Below are 14,182 nucleotides of genomic sequence, written 5' to 3' on the forward strand. Positions count from 1 at the left end.
GCAATTCGTATAGGCCATTGGGTGAGGCTTTCCAGAGCCCGGCGCATCTTGTTCTTGCTCATCAGCGCACGGTGCGAGCGAGGTACCTACCTGTGGAACGAAGTACTAAAAGTACATCATGATGATGGTGGTTTGCGGCGGCGGGCCAGTTGCCGTGGCGGGGCGGAAGGATGCCCCCCCGCCTCGGCGGTCCAGCTCTCTCCGTAAAGTTGAACCTCACACCCTCCAAAGCATCCCTCTCTTCCATCGCGCACACAGAGAACCACCACCGGGATGCCCCAACGGGTACGCAGCTCTTTTCACTTGGTCCCCTCCCCGAGATGCATGCACGCATGCATGCCTGCCTCGCCGCCGCTGCAGAAGACGCTGACCAGCCGTGCGGCAGTTTTACTTTGTCGCCCACGGCGGCGTCGTGCAGGGTCAGTAACTACGGCAGCATCATCATGATAAAATCGAACCTCCCCCCCCCCCCCTCCTCCATTACCAGGATCTATTTTGTGGGGTTTGCTCTTGCCTTTCTTGCCACTGTTTGTTTGTCTTGTATGTGTGTTTGTTGTTGTACAAAAGTTATATTGCAAGACGTTCAGACTGACGTCAGGCTGGCTCCCGCCCCCTTTTTCGGAGCCACATACTGCAACAGGCGTTGGCTTCCGGTACTTTACCAGAGAAAAGGCTCGCGAATATGGCGTGACGGGCTGGTGCAGGAACACAAGCGACAACAAGGTGCGTTGTCTGTTCTTCACACTGGCTCGGCCTTCATAAAACTCGCGTGCGACGACGGGGCCGCCCGCCGCGCACGCACGACACAAAACAAAAGCTACTTTACACACGGTATGAGCTGTGGCTAACGCAAATCGCCAAACCCCGGCGGGAGAGCAGGTCGAAGGGGAGGTCCAGGGCGAGGACGAGGCGCTGCAAAAGTTCTTCAAGGATATCGATGACGGGCCGCGACACGCGCACGTCGTGCAGGTCACCAGGGAGGATCGCGAGGCGGTGGATGGCGAGCAGAGCTTCTCTGTCCGCCGTTGACGAGTAAACTCGGTAACTTGACGTGTGTCCCTTCTTGACCGTACGTACTCTGTTTCGATGCCCAAGTGCTGGTTGACGCCGTCGCCCAAGTCAATCGCTGCGACGCCAGTGTCGCCAAGTACATATAATATGCCCCCTGCAAGTAAATACAACCCCGGGTGCCAAGCACATAATGGCAATCCCGTCAAAAGCCTCTACCGCGTCTCTTAATGACGGGCTTCTTCACGGCCCCCTGCGTGACAAACTTCTTGCCGTCGGCAGGCCCGCCCACCTTCTTCTTGGTGGCGCGCTCCTCCTCGGCCTGCCTGCGCAGCTCCTCGCGGCGCTTGTCGTCGGCCATCTTGGCCTCAATCTCCATCTTGCGGTTGAACTCGGTCTCGGTGATGCGCTTCTCGCGCGCCGAGTAGCCCTTCTCCTTGATGGAGTAAAAGACGCCGCCCAGGTCCGCCAGCCAGTGCGGGTCCACGGCCGTCACCGTCGACACGAACACCTTGGACGTGAGCACCAGCTCGTGGTAGACGACGTAGTCGGGCGGGTGGCCGGCGTACAGCGCGCTCGTCGGGTGAAGCTGCACCGCCACGTTGGTTCGCAGGTTGATGTACTCGCCCGAGCCCTTGTATTTGGCCGCCTGGTGGTAGTAGCCCGAGCAGATGCACTTGCGTATCATGTCCCAGTCCATGCCGCAGCTGTTGAGCTGCATCTTCTGCATCTTGACAATGTCCAGCAGCTGCTCCCGGATCTCCTTGGCCCGCCGCAGCGACTTGGAGTGCAAGAAGTGCTTGATGCACCACCCGTCCGAGTAGCCGTTGGCCTTCCACGCAGAGTACACCTGCAGGTACGTCAGGTGGTCCGACTCGTGCACCCAAAACTTCTCGCGCTGCGCATCCGCCTCGTCCTGCCGCTCCTTGGGCCTGTAGAAGACGTTGGGCACCGACAGCATGGACACAATCGTAATCATCTCCTCGCTACACCCGTACTCCTCGGCCGTGATCAGCAGCTTGGCTAGCGACGGGTCCATGGGAAACGCGCTCATCTTGCGGCCCAGCTCCGTCAGCTCGCCTAGGTTGTCGAGCGCCCCTAGCGCCCATAGGTCGAACATGGACGTCGAGATGGTGTCTTGTGGCGGCGGGTCCATAAAGTCGAAGTCGAGGAGGTCCTTGACCCCGAGTGACTTGAGCATCAGCACCGTGTTGGACAGATTCGTCCGCTGAATCTCAGGGATCGTCTGCAGGTACAGCTCCTCCTTGAACGCTTTCTCCGTATACAGCCGAAATGCCTTGCCGGGCCCCGTCCGGCCGGCACGACCCGACCGCTGTGACCCATTGGCCTGTGATATGGGCGTGATCTGAAGCGTGTCCATGCCCATCTTGGGATTGTACACCTTCATCTTGGAGTAGCCTGCGTCCACGACGTATTTGATGCCGTCCACCGTCAAGCTCGTCTCCGCAATGTTGGTGGCAACAATACACTTTCGCACCCCTGGCGCCGCGCGGTCAAAGATTTTGGCCTGCAGGTCCGCCGGCATCTGACTGTAGATGGGAAGAATGCTGAGTTTTGGGGGATCGTTGAGTGCGTCCAGACGCTTCTGGACAAGCTCGCAGGTAATTTCAATGTCCTCCTGGCCCGTCATGAAGACGAGAATATCACCAGCGTCCATGGAAACGTGGATGGCAAGTACCTGCTGCACTGCCTGGTCCACGTAGTCCTCGACGGGCGACCGGTGGAACATGACGTCGACCGGAAACGTCCTCCCTGGAATCGTAAACTCGGGCGCACCGCCAAAGAAGTCGGAGAAGCGCTTGGCGTTCATTGTTGCTGAAGTGACGATGAGCTTCAGGTCTCGCCTCCGCTGCAGTATCTTCTTGAAGAGCCCCATAAGGATGTCCGTGTTGAGGGCCCGCTCGTGCGCCTCGTCCATGATGATGCACGAATACCGGTCAAGGTCCGGCTCGTTGAGCGATTCTCGCAGCAAGATACCATCTGTCATGTACTTGATGACAGTCTCGTCGCTGGTGACATCCTCAAATCGAATGGAATAGCCGACCGTACTCCCCAATCGAACCTGCATCTCATCTGCGACACGCTTCGCCACACTCATGGCAGCCACGCGCCTGGGCTGCGTGCAGGCTATCTTGCCGGTCCGGCCGTATCCGTCCTCATATAGGAACTGCGTCAATTGCGTCGTCTTTCCGGAGCCCGTCTCGCCTATCACAATGGTGACTTGGTTCTCCCGGACGACACGTAGAAGCTCCTCGCGCACAGCAAACGCAGGCAAAAACTCCCGCTGCTCGCGCAAGGATTTGCTTTGGCTGAAGTCGCTGGCGCCCTCCCCCTTCTTCATGTGCTCCGAGAACTTGTTTCCCTTCTTCTCGCGGTTGGCTTGCACCTCCTCCTCGCCGGCCATGGGCAGGGCGCTGTCCCCGTCCTCCTCCTTGGCCCCCATGATATTTCCAAGAGTCGTGCCGGTGATGCTCGTCGCCTGCTGCGCCTGTCGCTGTCGCTCGCGCTGCTGGCGAGCTTCCTTGACCACCCGGCTGCCTTTCCGACTAAAGACGGCCATGTCGCTTTGGTAGTCCCGCACAGCAGGTACAGGCTCGAGCTGCTTCGTGAAGATGGTGCGGCCGTCGAGGAACGGCGGGCGCAAGTCATGCACCAGCAGGTGAACGCGGGTCGCCTCCTCGTCGTCAAAGTCGGATGCCATGTCTCGACGCTGGGCGACGCCCGATACCAGCATGCGGTTTGTCTCCCAGGCATCGTTCTCCTTCCGTCTTTGCTCTTGTCTGGCGTCGTAGCGACTCGTCATTTTCTCTGCCCTGGCTGACTCCTGCTGCTGGCTCTCCCACGCCGACGTGTCGTAGGACGCAAAGGGGTTATGAGTGTCGTCGCCGAGCGTGTGTCCACCGAGTTCATCGCCGCCATACCAGTCGCGATCCAGCAACAGCGAGTCCTGGTCTGTCGGCTCGGGCTTGTCGGGCTCTCGCGGCGGCGTCGGCGCGTAATGCGACTGCGCCCTGGGTGTCGAGCCTCGCGATCCGTTTTGGAAGCGGCTCTGCGGTCGCGCAGAATCCAGCCTCCGCCGCTTGGGATTGAACCCGTCGTATTCCCTGTCGCCTGCCATGGTCACGCGACCCCGATACTCGGGCGGATGTTGTGCAGGATCGAGCTGGCAGAAGGGAAATAGGGAAGGAGGACGATGATGCTTTCCAAGTCGTGAGAGCAGTAGCGCGTTTGGAACTTTGGCGTCACTCACTGGTGGGCGAGGTTTTCCCGACACACTTCCCTGGGTGACGACAGGGGAGCTTATCGATAAACCCCACCACCTGAAATTTTTGGGACGGCGCAGGAAGAATTTCTGGCGGTCGCGACGAGCCCAAGCCAAACACACGGTGCACGGCTCTGGCACGGCGTTGCAGACTTCGCGCCTTGATACCCCCAGCACGAGCCCGCGATGTCCATGATCACAGCGGCCCAATGGGTTCCCCGCGGCTTCGCGGCGCCCTTTCCCAAAAAGTACACGCTCGACGAGGAGGAGTATGGCCGGATAGCGGAGCTGGCCAAGCTGCAGCTTGACGATGCCGAGGAGGATCTCAAGGAGGCGCAGGAAGACGGCGCCGAGGATGCGAGCGAGGATGCCGCCGACGAGAAGATGCATGTCGAGGACGACAAGCCGAGTAAAGAGAAAAGGTGAGACAGGGCTCGCCCCGGCAAGTGCGCGCCGCCTGCAATTCATTAACCGTGCGTCCCCAGCGCCGCCGCCGACGATGACGACCTAAAGGAGTACGATCTGGAGCACTACGACGACGACGAGGACCCTGTACAGAGCAGTGGTCAGGGAATGAGCATGTTTGGCAACATCAAATCGCTGGCCTACTACGAGTCGAACAAGGAGGACCCGTACATCACGCTTCAGGGGGAGGACGACGTCGACGATGAGGACCGCGAAGACTTGCAAATATTGGCCACCGACAACCTCATCCTGTCGGCCAAGGTCGAGGACGAGATGGCACATCTCGAGGTTTACGTGTACGAGGACGACGGCGACAACCTGTACGTGCACCACGACATCATGCTGCCGGCGATCCCCCTGAGTGTCGAGTGGCTCGACCTACCCGTGAACAGTGCCGGCACGGACAAGGACGCCCGGGGCAACTACGTGGCCGTTGGCACCATGGACCCGGACATTGAGATCTGGGACCTCGACACCATCGACTGCATGTACCCCAACGCGATACTCGGGCAGGGCGGCAACGCGGACGCGGCCGGCGAGCAGAAGAAGAAGAAAAAGAAGAAGGGCAAGCGGGCCAACGACGAGTACCACGTCGACGCCGTGCTGTCACTGGCCGCCAACCGCCAGCACCGCAACCTACTGGCGTCGGCGTCGGCGGACAAGACGGTCAAGCTCTGGGACCTCAACACGGCCAAGTGCGCCAAGTCGTACTCGTACCACACCGACAAGGTGTGCTCCCTAGCCTGGAACGCCAAAGAGGCGACGGTGCTCCTAAGCGGCAGCTACGACCGTACGATTGTCGCGGCCGACATGCGCGCGCCGGACGCAAAGGCGCCGCGATGGGGCGTGGAGAGCGACGTCGAGAACGTGCGGTGGGATCCGCACGACCCCAACTTTTTCTTCGTGTCGACGGAAGGCGGCGCGATTCACTATCACGACATCCGAAACGCCCCCTCGAAGCCCGAGGCGACCAAGTCCGTGTGGACGCTACAAGCGCACGACGAGTCCGTCTCCTCCTTTGATGTCAATGGCGTCATCCCCGGCTTCATGGCGACGGGCTCAACCGACCGAACGGTCAAGCTGTGGAACATCTCCCCAACGGGGCCATCCATGGTGGTGTCGCGTAACCTCGACGTGGGCAAAGTGTTCGCGACGACGTTTGCGCCCGACCCCGAGGTGGCGTTCCGTCTCGCCGTCGCGGGCAGCTCGGGAAGCATGCACGTTTGGGACACGAGCACGAACCCCTCAGTTCGCAAGGCGTTTGCGCAAAGAGTGCCGGAGCCCAAAGACGGCGCCGAGGACCGCCTGGTGGGCGTCGAGGACGACGACAGCAGCTCGAGCGACGAAGAGGAGGACGGAGGTGTAGGGGCAGCCGAGGGACAAGACGAGGACGACTCCATGGATGAGGACTAGACAATGGGGCTTGCACGCACCGCCAGGCTTGACATGGCCGAATATAGCAACCGGCCGTTGGGAGCAAGCCATCATTGCCGATTGCGAAGGACGCCGGCAGGCGAATGCACGACAGAATAAGGCGGATTGTCGGCGGATCGTGCATGTGCTTTTGATACACCAGCCTGCTCCTGCAATACGTATGTACATAGAAAGCTGATTGATGCTTGGATTACGCGGCACAGCTTGAATGAGCGTGGCCTAGAGGTACATTTGTGTTCGCTCGCAGGTACGAAGCATGTAGTGTACTTTGTGTACGTATTTCACGTACTTTGTAGGAAGTACCTAGAGGCAGTCAGTTGGCCCCAGGATCAGTTTAGATTGAGCCAACGTTTGTTTCATGCCCGCAAACCTCGGGGGTTACTGGGAACGTCCAGGTAATAATATGCAGGGTCTGTCTGAGTCTCTGAGGCGATGGGGGCGAGCGGATGACGTCGCGGGCATTGGCACCACCGTGCTTCCTCGAGAGAGACGCGCGTGTGTCTCTGTAGGATTACTGAAGTGCCGACAAGGACGAATTGGGAGACATGGTCGTCGCATCGGAGCAGCGAGTGCCTGGGCACACGGCTCCTCAGCGAAGTAAATGAATAATGCACGATGCTTGACCGGGGGTTGACGCGTTCCCCCCGGCTCCCCCCACCTGCTCTTCTTCCCTACGCGCGAAGCAGAAGCAGAGCCGCGACGAGCGTCCCATGGTAGAGTCCTCGGTAGTGGTTCGTAGTCGTCGTCGTCGTCGTTGCGGGGATGGTGTGTGCGAGTACCTACCGCTTCTACTTTGGACCACTGGGGGCGAGGGGGTTCGGTCGGTCGCATTCACGTGGAGTCAAGAGCTAAAGTTTCCAGGTAGGTACCTTATGCTTGTTCGTGAAGGTGAAACGCGAGGGAGGTGGTAGGACGTAGTTAGTTCCTCAGCTACATGATTCGTACGTGGTATATTACGGAGACAAGACGAAACGCAGCCATGCGCGCAACGCACGTGCGAGCCCACATAGTACTACTAACAAGAACAACAACAACAACAACAACAACAACAACAAAGAAGGCAAGCGCCAAAAACCACGGGGACTGCCCTTTTGGGTGTAAATCTCGGACGAAAAGCTGTGACAGACTGAAGGGGGGGGGGGGCGGGCGAAGGGGGAGAACAGCCGGAGCATCATCTCGCTCGCGGCCGATGGTGTTGCGAGATGACAGACGTTGCTTGCGTTGCACGAGCGCTCGTATAAGCGGCCTTGCGGCAGGTCTACGCAGTAGGCACTCCGTAGTATGAATACATACATACATACACCACTGTACTGTAGCTCGTCAGCGCAAAGAGAAGCGTTGTCGAAGGGGGAGGAGGGCCATGTCCTGATCGTGGGCGTTGGGGCCAGATCGGGGTCCCAGAACCCACGTAGTCTCCCGACTTGGCGGGCGCCTGGGATTAGCTATGATACAGTTCATTATGCACTCACTCACTCACGGCCCAGAGGCGGCGACGAGCTCGTCGGGTGGCGCGTGATGGTGTACTCCAGATGCTACATATAGGTAAGTAGACACCATGTGTGTCCCGTAGGTAGTTACACGTAGGTAGTTACAGTAACTACCTACCTAGGTATGTACTGATTTATCGACATGGCAATGCAAGCGACGTCCAAAGCGCGGAACCTTGAAAGCGCTTGCAGACGCGGCTTCTACCCCCCGAGGCGACCAGCAGCAGCAAGACTGAATCGGCAGCCTATCGCGGCGAGTCGCCGTTTCGTCCCAAAAATACGGGAAAGAAAACGGGACAACGACGGCGGCGGCGGCGGCGGCGGGCCATGTTGTTTCGCCTTTTGGCGATAGCCGTCGTCGTCTCACCACAGCCGGGAGCGGGTGAGGGGGTGGTCGGTCACCCCCTGTGGCGCCGACGCTAGGGGGGGGGGGGATGTGATGCCCGGTGATTGGCAGGGGATCGCGGGCGATCAACTGGGATGGGACTGGCCCTGGGATCCCAACCGGCGCCACGCTTGTGCAAGGTACTGGTGCCTGAAACCGAACGGGCTGATGACAGGGGGTCGTCGTCGTCGTCGTCGACAAGATGGATGTTGCCCAAACGGGGGCGAGCTTTTTGCTGGGCTGGGCTGGGCTGGGCTGGGCTGGGCTGGGCTGCTGTGGACGGCGGCATGGCGGCTGGGCCAGGCTTGCGAACTCTGCGACAGGGCCTGGTCGCTTCCCAGCAGCCTCGCCGCCTCATCAGTGTCTTCGTCTTCACGGCGGCGGTTGGCGGGAGTCAGGAGGAAGGTCCTCCCTGTCCCTGAGTCCCAAAGAAGAGTTGCGAGTTACCTCTGGGCCGGGGCACGGTCAGAGCGGCGCAGGGGGGAAAGGCATCCATGTTGGGACTGCTTGTACAGCACCGTACGAGCACCTCACATTGCACATACGACGTTGACTGCCGGCGACGCAAGGCAGCAAGCACAAGAACGAAGGACGCCTACTTCGTACTCCTACCGGACTGACCGTCCCCGTCCTGCCTGCCTACAAACTCACCCAACTACCTACGTGTCCGTCGTAGAAGGCGCCAGCAAACTCGGGCGACAGGGCGGGCGGGCGAACCGCTGAGTCGGGTCTGGCGGGACCAACAAGAGTCAGCAGCAACAAGCCGGCCACGTACGAGGTACGGTACGTGTACTAGTATGTATGTACTCAGGCGCTTGAGCACTGGCCGCCGGGTCGCTCGATTGGGGCGAACGCAAACCAAAGCGCCACAAGCATGTGGACCGCAAAGGCCACCTTGACGGACGGCGAGTCGGGTGTGCCAGAAGGGGGGAGGGGGAAGCCGGAGAGGGGACGTGGTACAAAGTACATGGGGTGCAGTACCACCCGGCAGCCCTGCGTCTCCTGCGACAGGGCTCGTACCTGCGGCATGCTTCTGTTGTACTCTCACGGACGCGAACCGGGGGTTGATGCGCGCAGGCTGTTGCTTGCATTCACTCACTCATTCGGCTGTTTGCCTGCCTGCCTGACTGCCTGCCTGCCCGTCGTGTTGCAACCTCATTTTCCCCTCGAGATAGTTTGGTGGTAGGTACTACCTCCTCATGTTTCTTTCCCGGGCCAGAGTAGCACTCCCCCCTTCCCCGGATCCGGCCGTTGAGGTTTGTCGCAAGGGATGGAAAAATCACGCCACGGGACTCGCCTCCAATGCATGACAAAACCACTGAAGGGGAAAAGCAACGGGGAGGCGCCAAAACGGAGGAGAGCGGCGGCGGGGAAGAAAGAAAGAAAGAAAAGGGAAAGGAAAAAAAAAGACTTTTTTCTTCCTCGCGCACACAAGCGGTGGGACCTGCAGAAGCACGACGCTGCCCCTGAGCGGGCCGGAACGCCGGGGCCTGTGATTGGCGCGTGCCCGGCGGCGAAGCGTGCGGTTCGCCGGCCGAGGCGGATCGATGGATGGGCCTAACCCATTTCACACAGTTGGAGGGCGACGAGGGCGGCAAACCCCCCCCCCCCAAGCCCTCAATGACGGGCAAGCCTGCCAGCTCGAGGGCGTCCTCTCCCAGCGGCGGGCCACTCAGCGGTCGACGCAGCCGGAACCAGCAACCACTCACCGTCCAGGGCACCACCCGCGCGTGTGTTGCGTCCGTCCACGTCCACCAGCGGCTGGCGAATCGCCTGAGTCTGCGGTAGGAAGGTTCTGGCTGGCGCCTCCCAGAGTCCAGCCAGCGCCAGTTGGCCATGGCGCCATGCGCCCCATCCATGCCCCCCTGCAGGGGTGTTCCCTCCTCCCGGGCACCGCCCACCAAGGGGGACGAACCCTGTGAGGGGCCCACGCGCCCCAGAGAGGAGGGGGGCCAGAGAGGATCTAGCGCTGCCATGCCATCATGCCGCGCCAGCCAGCCGACGCCGACACCGACGACGACGACGACAAACAGGCCCAGGGCGAAAGGGTCGAAAAAAGACGGGGCCTGGCCAGAACGGTGTGGAGGGAACCTGGTGGGGCCGGCGGATGGGATCGGAAAGGTCCACCGGCCTAGGACGCCCACCATCACACATCCATCACACCGCGCGAGACGACGGGGGGGGACTATCCCGTCACCACCACTGCCAGCAGGCGCAGCGGTAGTACTGCTACTACGCCCCCCCGAACGTGGAGGGTGGGAGGGCATGGCGGCGGCCGTGTGAGTGCAGTGGTGTACCTACCTTAGGTACGTACCTGAGGTACCTGTCCTCTGTAACAAAGTACTACGGTACCTGGCGCCTCCTCCATCCTCCTCTTCGTGCCCTGTCCGATCCCCCGTGCGCCCACGGCAGGAAGGAAGGAAGGAAGCAAGCTTTCACCTCTCCGTCCACCGCGCCACCATCTCTTTTTCCTCTCTCTCCTTCGTCAAGTTCACTTCTTCGCCTGTTTGCGAGCAGAATCCTGCGCCAGCTTCGCGTCCGTCACTCTCTCGGCCCGTCGTCTGCGCCCAGCTCACTTTTGACACTCCTTGATCATTCGCTTCTCACCATCTCCAATAACAAGACCTTGCGTTGACGCAACCCACACACTTCGGGCACATACCAAGTGCGACAAGCAGACAGACAGACAGACAGACGACATATTTCTGCTGTCATCCACATCCATCGACGTTGACCGTTTCCTTCCTTTATCTATCGAGATTTTCCTCCGCCTCTGTTGCAGCCGGCCGTCCGCCCACACGCCTTCCCGCCTTGGCTCAATCTCCCCACGCCGGCCCGTGCTGCGCAAACCGACTTTCATTTCATTGCGTCTTTCTTGTTCATCTCGTGGAGGCTCCAGCCACCCGGTCGCCCTGTGTGACGCATTCCAAACCCGAGGGCGAGACCAGACCCTTCTTCTGACCCCGCGGCCGTCGCTCGTCTTGCCGCAAGCAAACCGCCTGTGGCCGTGTCTCACAGCTCGCACCACCCGCTGCCAGTCGACCAGCCAACTCGGGCCCGTACCAGCTGCCCAACTACCGGCCCATCGCCGTCCCCGGCAGTGTTCGGTTCGCCATATCGCACCAAGGAGAGAGGTTGCGGCACGATTACTGCATCGGGCAGTCCAGTCTTGTGACAAACACCCTCGACCACACGCCAGACTGACATACAGAGAGGCTTGCGTCTCCCCCCCTGGGCTTCCCCCACGCTGATAACTGGTCGACCCGCTGCCACTTCCAGCCCGTCTATCGGCTTCAGTCACCTTCCCACTTCAGACTTAGGCCCGACGCTCTGGTGACCACCTGCCAGCAACCCACCGGCAACCACCACGACCCCCTCTGACTGTCTGCAACGTTCCCCAACGTGGCAGGCTGGGGTGCATATCGCTTCCAGCACTACGTCTCACCTTTATAGCCGCGGGCGTGACCGTCTGCGTCCGGACCACGACGTCGCTTGACGGTGACGGATCGTGACCCCACCGCGCGTGCACACTCTCTCTCTCGCCTTGCTTGCTTGGCCCTGAGTGACGTGCAGTGCAGTGCAGTGCAGCGTTGCAGCGCACGCACCCGTTTGTGATTTCAACAAGAGCACTGGCCTGCTCTCTCTTACATCCGTCCTCGCCTACCTACACGGGGCTTCATCTCCTTGATACGCATCTCATTCTCTCCTCACGCAGCAACTATGTCGCTCGCGCGCGCATTCACAACTCGCCGCCAGCGGTCGAGCAACGAGCTCAACACCGACGCCAATGTTCCCCGGCGCAGCAACACCACGGCCAAGGGCCCGATTCTCCGCCATAAGATTTCGGCGCCAGTCCAGCTCATCCACACGACCAACATGTTGTCGTACAACGCCCCCGACCTGCCTCGGCCCTCCCGGAGTAATTCCATCAAGACCAAGTCGGATGAGGAGTCGGATACCGCCACGGTCGACACGACTCCCCCAACCAGCCCGGACGTCGCCCCGGGCGAGCGGTGCTCGTCGCCGGTCCCGAACCACCTGACATCGTACTTCAGGGCCCCGGCCAAGGCGATGGAGCGCAGCGGCACCGTGTCGCCTCCCCCCGCCATCCCGAAGCGCTCTCCGTCCCACACAAAGAAGAATTCTTACGACGCCATTGCCCGGTCGCGTTCCATCTCGCGCATGTCCCGGGATTCTGAGCACTCGACGTCGACGAGGGCCGGCCAGCCCTTCTCGCGTCCTCCGTCGACGTCGACCCGGGCATCTTCGGCCTCTCACACGTCCTCGCCTGTCTCGGCACAGAAGCAGCAGACAAGTGCCCCGCCGCCACCGCCTCCTGCCGCGCCGACCACCTCATTCCAGCAACTCATGGCCAAGGACCAGCACCCATTCGGCCAGGAGCTCGCGCAGGTGACGGAACTGGCAGAGGAGTACAGCGGCGGAAGCTCCCTGGACACCATCGACGAGGAGCAGCAGTATCTCGTTTCACGGGGTCTCATCAAGCTGAGCGCCGACGACTACCTCGGCGCCATCCAGAGCCTGACGACGTCGTTTTTCCCCGAGCTGAGGAACGCCGTGCCTCCCGCCCCCTTATGGATTTGAACGGGTGTGTGAAGCGACGAAAAGTACAAAGGCAGCCTGGGCATCGGGCTCAGCTGTACATATTCTTTACACACGCGGTCGTTGGGGCGGAAGCACAGGCCATGTTGCGCAAACTGTTTGCCCACGATCGGCTGTTTCGAGGTTTACGAGTTCTCTTATTCAGCTGGGGAGCGGGAACGACAAATGGGGTGATTTACAGATACCAGCCTCGAGCGGGCTGGCTCTCGTTGGGCACAGACAAATTTCGGGATGATTTGGGGCGGCGTTTTAGAGGAATTGCAGGGGACACCAAGACGTGTTTGACGATGTACATTCCCTTATGACTGTGGATATTTGGAGCGCCGGCCACTTGGATGGCTGTGAATGAGTACATACATGTGATATGCACATTCTGCTTACGCATTGCACCGCGTCGTGATTGTTGGGCCTTGAATGTGTGAACGACCGAGCGAGCGACGGGGCAAGCCAGCAAGCATCGATGAATATCTGCGGTACTTGCTTGAATACGCATGGGCTCATATCACACTTTTGATGCGTACCCTATCTAGCTCCGGCGCGCATCGTCTCCCGACCAAGAAGGAGGAGGGGCCGCCGGCAGACAGACAGACAGACAGACGGCAGCAGCCCAGGCGCATGTCACCATCCAACTCGGCGCGGGCAGTCCAGCCCAGTCCAGCGCAGCATAGCACAGCCCACCAACCAACCAACCACTTGCAATACATGGAACGCAGATGCCCGGTGACCCCCGCGAACGAGCTAGCGAGCGAACGAGCTCAATGAACACCTCTCCACCACCAATACCACCACCGCTACCACCACCGCTACCAGCGGCAACCCACTTACCACTACCACCAGCTACCTACTAAGCTACCATTGCTGCAGATACTCTGGTCGTACTGCATCGCTCGTCTGTCTGTCGATCTGCTGGATGTAGGGGATCTGCTGAATGTAGGGGACGTGCGTGGCGCGGGACGTGACAAGTTGTTTGTTACTTGCCGCTGCCGACGGCACCATCACCACCATGGGTAGTGGCTAGTAGGTAAGTAGCTACCATGGGTGAGATACTGTATTACTTGCCGCCCTTGGGAGAACGAAAGATAGGTGCTCGTACACGGGTAACCTGGGTACCTATCTATGTGCCTTATGCTGCGGGTGCGGGTGCGGGTGCGCTTGCTTGCTTGGTCTTTGTCAGTCGGGCCGTGGGATGGGATCATGGGCGCTGCTTGGTCACATGAGGCGTGGGCGCGGAGGGGGAGGGGGAGGGGGAGGGGAGGGCTGATCGTCATCGCCCATGATCACCACCACCTCATGTCGTAACAAACTTGGAAGCTGGATAGTAAGTCCTACTGACGTACTTGGATAAGCAAGGTAGGTGCTGGGTATGTGATGCGATGTGCGCGATGACAACCAAATGGGTTCGAGACTGGCTGGCAATGCCCCGTCGTTAGCTAGTGGGGATTGCCGCTCTGCATACTACCTACCTAGGTACAGTAGGTAACTTTGAAAGGTAACGCTGCT

At 60.3% G+C, this 14,182-nt stretch overlaps 4 protein-coding genes across 4 annotated transcripts; 3 read left to right on the forward strand and 1 right to left on the reverse strand.

Moving 5' to 3' along the window:
• Positions 1-118: 118 nt before the first annotated feature.
• Positions 119-4,233, reverse strand: PRP16 (RNA helicase). Its single transcript, XM_047982264.1, has one exon. The coding sequence runs from the start codon at positions 4,145-4,147 to the stop codon at positions 1,214-1,216; it is 2,934 nt and encodes a 977-aa protein (XP_047838225.1). The 5' UTR covers positions 4,148-4,233; the 3' UTR covers positions 119-1,213.
• On the forward strand, positions 224-1,187 carry JDV02_001344 (Acylphosphatase). Its single transcript, XM_047982263.1, has 4 exons — positions 224-285; positions 386-419; positions 641-723; positions 880-1,187. Exons 1-4 carry the CDS (start codon positions 274-276, stop codon positions 1,027-1,029), a joined length of 279 nt encoding a protein of 92 aa, XP_047838226.1. The 5' UTR covers positions 224-273; the 3' UTR covers positions 1,030-1,187.
• Positions 4,234-4,403: 170 nt separating the features above from the next.
• On the forward strand, positions 4,404-6,555 carry PWP1 (rRNA-processing protein). The gene is made up of 2 exons (XM_047982265.1): positions 4,404-4,713; positions 4,777-6,555. The coding sequence occupies exons 1-2, from the start codon at positions 4,478-4,480 to the stop codon at positions 6,167-6,169; spliced, it is 1,629 nt and encodes a 542-aa protein (XP_047838227.1). The 5' UTR covers positions 4,404-4,477; the 3' UTR covers positions 6,170-6,555.
• Positions 6,556-11,782: 5,227 nt separating this feature from the next.
• On the forward strand, positions 11,783-12,664 carry JDV02_001347 (uncharacterized protein; the record flags this gene model as incomplete). Its single annotated transcript, XM_047982266.1, has 1 exon — positions 11,783-12,664. One exon carries the CDS (start codon positions 11,783-11,785, stop codon positions 12,662-12,664), a length of 882 nt encoding a protein of 293 aa, XP_047838228.1.
• Between the last annotated feature and the right edge of the window lie 1,518 nt (positions 12,665-14,182).

Source organism: Purpureocillium takamizusanense, chromosome 1 (assembly GCF_022605165.1).
Source record: "Purpureocillium takamizusanense chromosome 1, complete sequence".
NCBI classification, from domain to species: Eukaryota; Fungi; Ascomycota; class Sordariomycetes; order Hypocreales; family Ophiocordycipitaceae; genus Purpureocillium; species Purpureocillium takamizusanense.